This window comes from Microcebus murinus, chromosome 28 (genome assembly GCF_040939455.1).
Source record: "Microcebus murinus isolate Inina chromosome 28, M.murinus_Inina_mat1.0, whole genome shotgun sequence".
In the NCBI taxonomy this organism is placed as follows: Eukaryota; Metazoa; Chordata; class Mammalia; order Primates; family Cheirogaleidae; genus Microcebus; species Microcebus murinus.
In genome coordinates, this window is record NC_134131.1 from 14,964,492 (window position 1) to 14,976,815 (window position 12,324).

General features: G+C 51.0%; 1 protein-coding gene across 3 annotated transcripts; it reads right to left on the reverse strand.

Moving 5' to 3' along the window:
- Positions 1 to 3,500: 3,500 nt before the first annotated feature.
- On the reverse strand, positions 3,501 to 11,204 carry GHRL (ghrelin and obestatin prepropeptide). Of its 3 annotated transcripts, XM_012760641.3 has the most exons (4): positions 9,439 to 11,204; positions 9,115 to 9,231; positions 5,559 to 5,667; positions 3,501 to 4,438 (listed from the first exon to the last, which is right to left on the reverse strand). In XM_012760641.3, exons 1-4 carry the CDS (start codon positions 9,601 to 9,603, stop codon positions 4,419 to 4,421), a joined length of 411 nt encoding a protein of 136 aa, XP_012616095.1. In that variant the 5' UTR covers positions 9,604 to 11,204; the 3' UTR covers positions 3,501 to 4,418. The 3 variants fall into 3 exon arrangements, with proteins under 3 accessions (XP_012616095.1, XP_012616093.1, XP_012616092.1); XM_012760639.3 differs by lacking the exon at positions 3,501 to 4,438 and having other exon boundaries at positions 5,004 to 5,667; positions 9,115 to 9,228; XM_012760638.3 differs by lacking the exon at positions 3,501 to 4,438 and having other exon boundaries at positions 5,004 to 5,667.
- Positions 11,205 to 12,324: the final 1,120 nt, after the last annotated feature.

The window sequence follows — 12,324 nt, forward strand, 5'->3', positions numbered from 1 at the left end:
ATGTAAAAAGGAAGGTTCTCATCTAAGAATGCTGAACAAATTCATAATCTGTTGCCACCTCACTTTTTTTTTTTTTTTTTTTTGAGACAGAGTCTCACTCTGTTGCCTGGGCTACAGTGCCGTGGCATCAGCCTAGCTCACAGCAACCTCAAACTTCTGGGCTCAAGTGATCCTCCTGCCTCTCAGCCTCCCGAGTAGCTGGGACTACAGGCATGTGCCTCCATGCCCGGCTAATTTTTTCTATGTGTGTTTTTAGTTGACCAATTAATTTCTTTCTATTTTTAGTAGAGACGGGGTCTTGCTCTTGCTCATGCTGGTTTTGAACTCTTGACCTTGAGCGATCTGCCTGCCTCGGTCTCCCCGAGTGCTAGGATTACAGGTGTGAGCCACCTCGCCCAGCCGCTGCCTCACTTTTTAGGTGTAGTCATAGATTATGTACTTTGAGCATATTCCATAACTGTGTCTCAGTTCCTTCCAGTTGAACAGATAATTGACTTACTTGAGGATAGTCTATTGTGGCGGAAGGTCTGCTCGTGGCGTTTCTGGCATTTCCATCTTTCTCCCTGTGTTAAGTTTGGGGCTGGTACTATTTACTATCAGCACTTTTGCATCATTCAGTTTTATAAAATAAGGGCAAACAGCCACTGGGATATACAGTGATTGAATAAGCAGACTCGAAGAAGGTGATCAGTGGCCATCCAGCCCCTCACGATCACTGTCTGCTTGTTTGTTCATGATGGTGGAAGGTGTGTTCAGAGTGAGGAAGGTAGCTCAGTGCAGGTATTTCAGCTCTTCTGTTTGCGCGCTGAGCCACCCGCCTATGAGTGTATAATAGATTAAATACATATGCTGTTTATTATACAACACAAAGTAGAAATTTTTTCATAAGGAGAACTTTTTCCCGCCAGCAGGTATCTTGCTCACCCCAGGGGTACACACGCCCCGCTTCAGAGACCCTTCATTTAGTGGTATGGCGCATGCAGGCGCAGGTTTAAGAAAGCTGACATGGGGACCTGCTTGAGATGACACATTTTCTCAAAGGTGGCCCTGAACCTTTTCCCTTGACAAGTTTTATTTTTGCTGATCATTGGCTCAAAATTGTGCTCACTACTCCACCAGGTTCACCCAGTGTGTTATGAAGGAAAATTAAAAAAATCCCCCAGGAGTCCCGTGGATCCCAGGCAGTGGGGCGGCTCTGATCAGGAGGCAGTGGAATGAGTTGGGAAAAGTGCATGCCCAGTGCTGTAGCTCTGCGCGTGTGTCTGCCGTGTACTTGCTGTGTGACCTTGGGGAAGTTACTTAATTTCTTTGAACTTTGGTTTTCTTTCTTGTCTGTAGGCTTGCTGTGGAAGTAAACTGAAATTACATTAGTCAGTACAAGTGTTTAGAACAGTGCCTGGCACACAGCAGGAGCGCAGTAATGGCAGCTGTTATAAGAACCGAGGCCCGATAAGTGCCAGGTGTTCTCCCATGAGACACTATGTTCAGTCCTGACCATTACCCAGGGAGGTAGGCATTTTACACATGAGGAGCCCGGGAAATGCAGTGTCTTGATCTGGGTCACACAGCTGGTATTCAGATTCAGTTCTGAGACCCAAGCCCATGGCTTTGCACCACACCTTGTTGCATGGCACAGGTGAGAGTGCCCAGTCCAAAGCGGGTGTCTAGGTGTTCAGTATCTGTTTCTTGCATGAATGATCTGGGCAAGTGGGAGAGAAGTAAATTCTTGTCTTTGTCTTGTCTTTGGGAAGCATCAGGTGACCAGCATCTGTCTAGGCCCTGGTACCTGTCCTGGGCCACTGGGTCCACACCTGGCCCTTGGATGTTCTTCTGTAGCTACTGAGAAGACGGCTGTGTGCATAGTCAGTGGTGATCAGGGTTGCACCTCCCTACTACTAAGTGACAGAGCTGAGATGCGGTTACGTTCCAGGACAGGTGTGTTGATCCCTGCATACACCTGTGCTGGGTACCTGGGGAGGGAGGGCGCTGGCTATCCAGAGGAGCAGAGGAAATTCATTTCTACTTCTTTCTCTCTTTTCCCTTGCTTTACCTACTCTTCAATACCTTAAATTCTTTTAGTGATGACAAAGTCTTTCCATGCGTGGTTATTGCTGAGGCTCAGACGCAGGTGCTTTTGGAAGCAAGGATGGTGAACTAAGTCACTGTATAGTCATAAAGTCAAGTGTCTATATAGCTGTCTTAGAAATGGAATTTGTATATATGTGTGTGGTGTCTGCCCAAGGGACAGGCATGGAACTGACAACAGAGCTGTACTAGAGAGACCGGGAGAAGGTGAGTGAGCAAACAGGGCACCTTTTTCATGTGTTCCCCGCTGTGTCCAGGACCCCACCTGGCCAGATCCGAATTACCTTAAGAGTTTCGTGACAGTTGACACCTGTTCCCTGCTGGCTGGCTCTGTAGTGCTGCCATGGAATAGCCAGGGGTCACAAATGCACGTCCTGACAGAGCAGGGCTGGGGCCGGGGTTCTGCACTTCTGAGATGGCCCACAGACCACACACAGCTCCTGCGTGGGAGGCGGCAGTTGGGTTTTGGGGAGCAGTGGTTAGTGCTGTGCATGGTAGGTGGCTGGAGTTTTACCTGGGAGACGCTGGGCTCCTGGAGCCGTCTGTGACAGGGCTTTCCAGAGTGTGGACATCACCCTCCTCTGCAGGGGCTTTCCTCCGTGTCGGTAATATATGTGCAGCTGTGTGAACTGGCAGGTTGCTAGTGCTGACGTCTGGGGCCCCCCTGCTCTTTGGCTTTCCCTCCCCCCAGTGGCGTGTCCCACCCGTCATTACTGGCACTCAGAAACCAGCGTTAATCCTTAGTCCACATGTTCACACTATGGGGACGTGACTGGCACCCCTCCCTGGAAGACTGGTGTCTTTTTCTTTTCTTTTCTTTTTTTTTTTTTTTTTTTGAGACAGAGTCTCACTTTGTTGCCCAGGCTAGAGTGAGTGCCGTGGCATCAGCCTAGCTCACAGCAACCTCAAACTCCTGGGCTCAAGCAATCCTGCTGCCTCAGCCTCCCGAGTAGCTGGGACTACAGGCATGTGCCACCATGCCCGGTTAATTTTGTGTATATATATTTTTAGTTGGCCAATTAATTTCTTTCTATTTATCGTAGAGACAGGGTCTCACTCTTGCTCAGGCTGGTTTCGAACTCCTGACCTCAAGCAATCCACCCGCCTCGGCCTCCCAGAGTGCTAGGATTATAGGCATGAGCCACTGTGCCTGGCCAAGACTGGTGTCTTGATTAGAATTACGTTGTGAAAGTTAAGGATCAAGGCTCATCTCACCTGTGAGCTGGAGTTGGGAAGTGTTCTGGGATACTGTGTCGTGTCAGTGCAGTGTCGAGTCGATGGCCAGCCTTGCCAGGCCTTTTCAGTAGTGGACCGGGAGGAAAGGGAAGGTGGTTATTTCAATGCTGGCTAACAGTGGCTGAGAGCTATTGGTGGGCACCTCACTTATATCTCCAAATTTATTCTCTTTTTTTTTTTTTTTTTTTTTTTTTTTGAGACAGAGTCTCGCTTTCTTGCCTAGGCTAGAGTGAGTGCCGTGGCATCAGCCTAGCTCACAGCAACCTCAAACTCCTGGGCTCAAGCGATCCTCCTGCCTCAGCCTCCCGAGTAGCTGGGACTACAGGCACAAGCCACCATGCCCGGCTGATTTTTATATTATATATATTAGTTGGCCAATTAATTTCTTTCTATTTTTATGGTAGAGACGGGGTCTCGCTCAGGCTGGTTTTGAACTCCTGACCTTGAGCAATCCGCCCACCTCGGCCTCCCAGAGTGCTAGGATTACAGGCGTGAGCCACCGCGCCCGGCCTCCAAATTTATTCTCTGGCATTCCCTTCTTCCTCTTGTTGATCTTGAGTGGATATTGGCTCAGATAATGTCACCTGGAGTTTCTGTCCACACAGCTCTCGTTGGTTGTTAATAAACTGTCAGTGCAGCCTTGCACTCAGGAGGCTGATATTTAAAGGAACTGTGTCTTAGTTCTTCCTCTCTTCTCGCTTCCCTCTTTCCCCCTTCTCTCTTCCTCTTCCTCCTCAAGAAACCTTGTGTTGTACATCCAGTCCAATACATCCATGAAATAGTTAATCTGCTTGAATGAGTTGGTTTGCTTTGGTTTTCTAAGCATGCATACCTGACTTGCTACATGTCTCTTCCCAGTGACCACAGACCAAGAATTGTTGTTTTTTTGGGGGGGACTTTTTTTCAAGTGAAATGTGAAATTTTCCTCTTTGGTTAAATAAATTCCCATTTTGAGAATTCAGCGTATGGTTTGAACATTTATTCACCTCCTGAGCTAGTACAGTAGTCCTGGGAGTTGTCGCAGAAGCGATCTGGAAGCCAGATGAGAGCGTGCAAGCCTGGGAGGACAACAAGGGGTGAGCCGGTCTTGGAGGTGATCAGCTGTCAGTGGGGGCCTCTGAAAAGCAAGAGGCTAAGTCAGTCCTGGGTCCACCATCCTGCCAATGCCATCAAAGATGGCTTTGCTTCCATGATGGTGACTTTGGAGGTGCCAGGTTGTAATGGGGTAGGGGGAGGTGGGAGGAAGCTTTGGCCTTGGAGTCAGAGAGTGGACTGTTATGACCTTGCGCAAGGCATGCACAGCTCTTGGTTTCTTTATCTGCACAGTGGGCTGGGTGCCGCCCCCGGTTGGGGCGTGGAGGGGGTCACCATGTTGGTGAGGACAGTGCTTCACAGGTTGTAGCGTGAGCTTCCGAGAGGCAGGTGTTTCTGTCACCTCGATCGGGAACAAGCTGGGTGGTTTCATTTCATTTTGTTTTTTTTGTTTGTTTTTTTTTTTTGAGACAGAGTCTCGCTTTGTTGTCCAGGCTAGAGTGAGTGCTGTGGCGTCAGCCTAGCTCACAGCAACCTCAAACTCCTGGGCTGGAGTGATCCTACTGCCTCAGCCTCCCAGGTAGCTGGGACTACAGGCATGTGCCACCATGCCCGGCTAATTTTTTATATATATATCAGTTGGCCAATTAATTTCTTTCTATTTATAGTAGAGACGGGGTCTTGCTCTTGCTCAGGCTGGTTTTGAACTCCTGACCTTGAGCAATCCGCCCGCCTCGGCCTCCCAAGAGCTAGGATTACAGGCGTGAGCCACAGCGCCCGGCCCTCATTTCGTTTTTTTATTACAAGACAGAGGGCATTCAGAACAAAACCAAAAGTCCTTTGCTTAACTGACTGGAGCCTATTTCTGAATGCTATTGTGGCAATGATTCCTTTTGTGGAAAAAAGTTATACATTAAAGGTGTTTGAACACCAATGATTTTACACTCACAATAGTGTTAGCTCCGTTTTACAGTCATGAAAATTGCGGTTCAGCTGGGCCTCAAAGTCAGTTAATGTGCTGGGTTTTGGAACCTAGTGTCCTTTGAACACAGAGACTTTATGCCAGTACCAGCCCAGCCCTTTCCTGCAGGCATCTGGGAAAGAGGAGTTAGAAGCTCTTTGAGAGGCAGGGGTTGGAGGGGGAACTTGCCCATGTTTGAGACTCCCAAGGAAATCAAATTAACCTGACCCAGGCAAGGACTTACCTTTGGCCTCTTCCCACAGGATGTCCTGAAGAAACTTGCCCAGGACCTGGCTGTGCTGCTGGTACTGAGCCCCGGACAGCTTGATCCCAATATCAAAGGGGGCGTTGAACTAGGAGGTGGACAGGGGGGGCCCGAGAGGTGTCAGACATCACAGTCCTGTCACAAAGGAGGCCCTGGGCTCTCCCACTCCCTCCTCAAAGGGGCAGGGTCCCACCGACTGACAGTCTCAATCTCAGCCAGATTTTACTCTGCCTTCTTAGGCCCATGTCTTACCTGCCTTCTCACTATTTTTTTTTTTTTTTGAGACAGAGTCTTGCTGTGTTGCCCAGGCTGGAGCGAAGTGGCATGAACTTCTGGGTCAAAGAGTTCTCCCGCCTTGGCCTTTCAAACTGCTGAGGGTATAGGCATGAGGCCCTGTGCTGGCCCTCTCACCATCTTTAGGGTACACCTACCTTGCAGTCTCATTCCTTGTATCCCAGCCTTAGCCCTCAGGGGATTGCTGATAAAAGCTGCCGAGTCCCCTAATACAAGTTCTTTCTGCTGTGCAGTTTTGAAGACAAAAGGTTGAGTCACCAGTGGTCGCAGGCCTTGGGTGCAGGGAGGTTTCAGGAGCTGGTGGCTCTGCCTGGCTGTGATCATTTCTTCCTATTTATTTATTTATTTTATTTATTCATTTATTTTTTGAGACACAGGCTCACTTTGTTGCCCAGGCTACAGCGAGTGCCGTGGTGTCAGCCTAGCTCACAGCAACCTCAAACTCCTGGGCTCAAGCAATCCTGCTGCCTCAGCCTCCCGAGTAGCTGGGACTACAGGCATGTGCCACTATGCCCGGCTCATTTTTCCTATATATATAAGTTGACCAATTAATTTCTTTCTATTTATAGTAGAGACTGGGTCTTGCTCTTGCTCAGGCTGGTTTTGAACTCCTGACCTCGAGGAATCTGCGCACCTCGGCCTCCCAGAGTGCTAGGATTACAGGGGTGAGCCACCATACCCGGCCTCTTTTTGCTTTTTTGTTTGGTTTTCCTCTCCCCTTTCTCCTTTTCTAACCCTCTTATATACATAGACCTTTCCTCGTTCTGTGGAAGATCAAAAGGAAGCTGGCTTTTTCATAGGAAGATGCTCTGGGACAAGTCCTTTCCTTCTGTGCCTCTGTTTCTTCCCTCCCACAGGGAGCGCCTGTCTTTCCTGTTTTCTGGGCATCCTCTGAGATGATTTATTGGAGCTCAGAGTTTTGAGTAAACGGGGAGAGTTCCGTCTGCTGCCCCATCCCAGGTTTTTCTTTCCTTGAGAGCAGAGACGTCTCTGTGTTGCCAGTAGCCACGTCGGTGCCTGGCTGTGTCAGTCGCTGAGTGACTGCATGAGTCAGCAAAGGAATCGTAGTGCTGGAGGGAGCACTCGGTCACCTGGCCCTCACAGCAGAAGCCCAGCGAATCAGGAGCTAAGGACCAAACCCACCCAGCCTGGAACCCCTTCAAGTCCCCTTGCTGCAGTGGCGTGTCCTGGCGCCTCCCCACAATTCCCGTTTCACGGATGAGGAAACATCTCGAAGACGTTATTAAGACAACACAGCTGCTCGCACCCTTTTTAAAGCTTACTGTGCACTGTGGAGGTGGAGTGTAGTGGGGGGTGACAGGCTTGATTATTTTAGGGGACCTGGAGCCTTGCGATTCCTGGGAAACTGCTGGGCGGTCTGACGCCGCTGCGGTGCTGGGCAGTGGGGCAAGTGGAAGGCGGCGTGGAGGAGCTGGACGGGAGACTGTCCTTTGTGTGACTTGAAAATCCTCTTCCCTCTTGGCCTCAGTCCAGTGGGATGAGACTTGGTCTCAAAAGTCTTCTGCTCTGAAACTCGATTTTGGTGAGAACGCTTGGAGGGAAGTGGAGGGCCTGAAATAGGAGAGGGGAGGGGGAGCACTAGGAGGGGGAGGGTTTTGGTAGCTGCTTCACCCCGTCTCCGGCAGGCCCAGCACCTCCTAGGCATTTCACACGCCTGGGTCTAGTTGAGGCAGTGTGGGTCATTTCTTCCAAAGCTTTCACAGAAACTGGAAGCATCTATTACCCCAGCCCTGTCTTGCATCGTCAGCCACCAGGACCGCCCCCATCTGGGCTAGCGTGGAGCCTGTCTGGCCGGGGCGGCTGCCCACCGCTGTAGCTGGCAGTCACCAGGGCGGTGCCTGGTACACGTGTAAAGATTTGCAGGCCGAGGCGGGCGGATTGCTCGAGGTTGGGAGTTCGAAACCATCCTGAGCGAGACCCCGTCTCTACTAAAAATAGAAAGAAATTAATTGACCAACTAAAACTATATATACAAAAAACTAGCCGGGCATGGTGGCACATGCCTGTAGTCCCAGCTACTTGGGAGGCTGAGGCAGGAGGATCGTTTGAGCCCAGGAGTTTGAGGTTGCTGTGAGCTAGGCTGACGCCATGGCACTCACTCTAGCCTGGGCAACAAAAGTGAGACTCTGTCTCAAAAAAAAAAAATAAAATAAAATAAAAAGATTTGCAGGCCGTCCACGTGGTACATAGTGAATCTGGGGGAGGAAGGGTCTGAGAAGACCTTTAGGCTCCGGTGAGTGTTGGAGGGCAGGGTCTGGGGGGCCTGAGGTTGGCTTTCATCCTCTGCCAGAGGAGAGGCCAGTAAATAGGTACAGGGAGGCCAAGGTGGGGTACGCTTCAGCTGTTTCTCAGGGAGGAAGAGGCCACTCCTGGGCCACCGTGACTCTGTTCTCCAGACCAGTGAGGAGGAGGAGAGGGCTGGGGGCTAGATGTGCCCCATCTCTGCCACACACTGGCGGCAGTGCCATGGGCAAGTGAGCTCACCTGGACTTCTGTTCCTTGTCCATAAAATGGTACTAATATCATCAGCCCTCCTTACCTTGCAGGTTGTTGCAGAGATGAGATGGTACGCAACAGGGTGGAACGGTTGTAGCTGAAGTTGCTATACGCAAGCACAGCTTACAGTGATCGCCATGGTTAAGTACCACCCCGGGGGATCCTGATTAGCTGTACAAAGGTGTCACTTGTGAGACCATCCCCTAAACCACAGCCATCCTTTCAGGAAGGTCACGTGGACGGCCCTGTAAGATACCTTTACTTCCTCCTTCCGATCCTTGAGTTGCCTCCAAACTTTCTCCCTGCCCCATGCAAGATTTGTGGGAGCAAAGATCAGTCTGAGCTGCCCCCTCCTGGTAGGGTTCCACCTCTAAGCACTGACGCCCCTGAGTGAAACAACGTTTTCTGCAGAGAGACCTCTTCAGTCTCTGGCTGTTTATTCCTGGGTGTTTTTGTCGCTGCTGCCTTTGAAATCACCTGGAGTCTGCTAATGCCCTCTCTCCTCGGTCCATGGCTCCTGTACCCCATTCTGGTGAGGCAGAGTTAATGCTCCCAGTTTTCTCTTTATGGGCAAAATAAACCCAGAGCTCAGCTATTTTAGTGCTATTTTATAACCTTGAGCAGCTTGTAGGTGGGTCCCTGTTCACAGCCATCTCCCTGCCCTCCCTTCCCCCTACCCCATTCTTTTTACTGCCCCACAGCATAAAATCGCAGAGGTACCGACCCGGATCTCCAGTTCATCCTCTGCCCCTTCTGCCTGGCTTCCATCTTCTGGGCGGAGCCAGCCTTCTAGAGCTCGGGGCTGCAGTTTGGCTGGTGGCTTCTTGGATTCCTTTCTCTGCTGGGAAAGGGAGATGTTCTCTATAGGACCCTGAGGCCCTGTATCCTAGAAACAGCGTTGAGGTCAGACCCAGAGTCCCCCTTTGTGCTCTAGGAGAAGGCTGAAGCCCAGAGAGCTTGAGCCACTGTCACAGAGCTGGTTGCCAATTGGCAGGGCTGGAACAAGATACCACAGCAGTACGTACGGTTTTGTGGGGAGAGGTCTCACCTGGGTCTTCTGATGTTCCGGGCTCAGGAAGCTGGAGCCTGCTGTGGCCATGTCTGCCCAGAGCATGCTGAGGAGCAGTAGGCTGCAGATGGTCCCCAGGGAGAGCATGGCTGCGGCCAGGCTGGGGAAAGATGGGCCTGGGGGAAAGAGGTCTCCAGGCAGCATGCCTCAGTCTCTCAATTTGCCTCAGAATTCGCTGGGTAAAGCCCAGCAGACAAGGTGAGGGGTCGACCTGGGTTGAGACTGCTGAGTAGAGAAGGGCTCCCCTCTCCCCCCTTCTCCACTGTGGCAGAGAACTGAAGGACGCGCGTGCTCTGTCTTTTCCAAGGCCATTCAGGGCAGAATGGCAGTAGGACTTGGGTGGTGGGGAGGTGGGGTGTCCACCCTAGTGTCACCTGCCTAGGCTCCGAGGAGCTTGTGCCAAGTTTTCAAACATGGGATGATGGAGCTGAACCAGCAAGGCCCCTTGGGGACATGGGGTACTGGGACCAGCTCCTAAGCCAAGCTTTGTCTCTGAGCAGCCTGAGTAACCCAAGTTGCCTAGCATCCCCTTTGCTCAGATGGGCCTGCTGAGACCCAGAGAAGTTAAGTGAATGACCAGCAGTCACAAAGTAAGTCGAACCCGTGAGCAAACGCACATGCAAAGAGCAGAGAGTGCCTACCTGGGATTCCTGGCAGAGGTGGTGCCCAGTGGCTGGCTGGTCCTTATATAGGGAGCCTGGTGTTTGTTCTAAACTAGCAGCTCCGTCTCAGAGGTGGCCTAGCTTCCGTGGGGGGCTGGTGTACATTCCTTGGGAACTAGAAATGTTCGTGCCCTCTGGGCAGAAATCAGCAGAGGAGGTCAGACGCCCGGGAGATTGCTGGGTTGGCTTGGGATGCTGCATCTGTTCCTGGACCGCGTGCAGGGAGTTGCCCTGCGTGGGCACGGCCCTGGTTTAGCCGGGAGCGGGGAGAGTGGGTCTGCGTCTGCCTTTGCGGCCGTGTGATCTCAGCTCACTCCCCCGTTCTCCCTCGTTAAAATGAGGTTATGGTCACTAGGTGGTCTCCAAGATCTTTCCAGTCCTGGTGCTGGTCTGGCTTCCACAAGCCTCTGGAGCACACCGGGAGCCGGGTCCGTGTGATTCTCCCACTTCCCCAGGAGACGGGCCAGAGAATTCATGAAAGAGTTGAGAAGACTTAAGTCCTGGGAGGCTGAACACTTTACTTTATTGGAGGAAAAACTGAACTCCAGTAGGGCCACACTTTCCCCAAAGCCACACAGCCGTCAGGGCTGATGCGTGGACTTCCACCCTAGTCTCTCGACTCCGACCTAGCATGGCGTTCTTTCTGATACGGCATCTGCTTCTATGATGAACGTGGTGTTCCAGGAAAATCAGTCTGCTCCGAGCAAGCTGGAATTGGGGCAGGATGCCAGTTGGGAAGATACTGAAGCAGTAGAATGGCTGGTGGCCAAATGAGCACCCTAACTTAAGAGATCGACTTCAGGGGGATTGGATCTTTGTAGACGCGCCCAGGACAGTGGAGGCACGCTGGGCTGGACTGAATCCTTCAGTGGAACGTGGGGGGCTGAGTACCTCCGGATGAAAATCCCATCACCAGCGCAGTGTGGTGGCTGAAATGCCACGTTTAGCCCCAGCAGAATATGTGCGTCACCGGGAGGCCTTTTGCCACCTGAGTGCAGACCTCTCTTGGCCCTGGGGCCCAGAGGGGCTGAAGGTGGTGAGGGCGGAGAAAAGATGGGAACCCTTGGAGAAGAGTCACAACTTTTTCAGAGCCACCAACTGCCTCTGCCCAAAAACACACCCCAAAATAGAAAAACCCCAACTATGGTAACCAGGCAGCTACTGAGACATGAAGCCTCCTCTTCCTGCTGACCCCAGAGGCCTCTGGAGGCGGGAGCAGCCAGTGTTGATCTTAGATAACACCACCAGCAAGTAAACACCCACGGCTGGCTGTGTTATCTTTGGGGAACAGAAATGTCACCTGGGAGTTGGAAAACCCGTAACCACATACCACAGAGTCAAAGAAGGACCATCTGATGGCCATAAGAACCGTTGAGGGAGGAGGCGCCAGAAAGTACCTCGCTGCCCACTCAGTCGTGGAAGGGGCTGGGTGTGGGTTGGGAAACAAGCAGATCTGAACCAAGAAGAGTTTAGAGGAAGACTGGCTACTGGAAAGGACTGGCGTGTTCTCCTCCTCATTCCTTTCACTTCCTGATAAGGAACCAGTTTGGAATTCCCCCAGGGTGAGAAGAAGCCTGTTCTTCCTCCTTGTTGGGGCTCAGTAAGCAGGTCTCCCCACTGCTTGTTGGCCGGCTGACTTCCTTCTAGCTGCTGGTCTCTTAAGAGCCTGCCTGAGTGAATGGAATAGAATGACTCATTATTAAATTAATTGCTGTATATAAATGGTATCTGAGAACAAATTAGCTTTATACACTTTTCATTGAAATTTCATTTGTACTGATAATTTGTTGGTTTAGCAAGCACTTTTTTCATCAATTTGGCTAAATTTCAGTCTGAGGAAGATTCTGGGATTGTAAACAGGTTTTATTCTTTCTTTGAGAGAAGGCTTTTTTTAAATTTCAGGATATTATGGGGGCACAAATGTTAAGGTTACATATATTGCCCTGTCTCCCCTTACCCTTTGCGGGAGAGTTTCAAGCAAGAGAGGGCTTTTTAGTGGGGTTTCTTTTTTCTCCTAGTTTTGGCTTCCATACCTTCCAGATCAGCATTTTTTTTTGTTGTTGTTGTTGTTTTTGAGACAGTCTCACTGTGTTGCCCAGGCTAGAGTATTGTGGCATCAACCTCTAGCTCTCAGCACCCTCCAACTCCTGGGCTCAAGTGATCCTCCTGCCTCAGCCTCCCGAGTAGCTGGGACTACAGGCAT

Excerpts from the sequence above, each read along its gene's own strand:
- GHRL (XM_012760638.3), bottom strand. The coding sequence starts at position 9,603 with ATGCTGCCTGGAGACCTCTTTCCCCCAGGCCCATCTTTCCCCAGCCTG. Across the intron at positions 9,232-9,438 it reads CGGAACATCAGAAGACCCAG|CAGAGAAAGGAATCCAAGAA; the intron begins GTGAGACCTCTC and ends TCCCTTTCCCAG. Across the intron at positions 5,668-9,114 it reads AGGATGAACTGGAGATCCGG|TTCAACGCCCCCTTTGATAT; the intron begins GTCGGTACCTCT and ends TCCACCTCCTAG.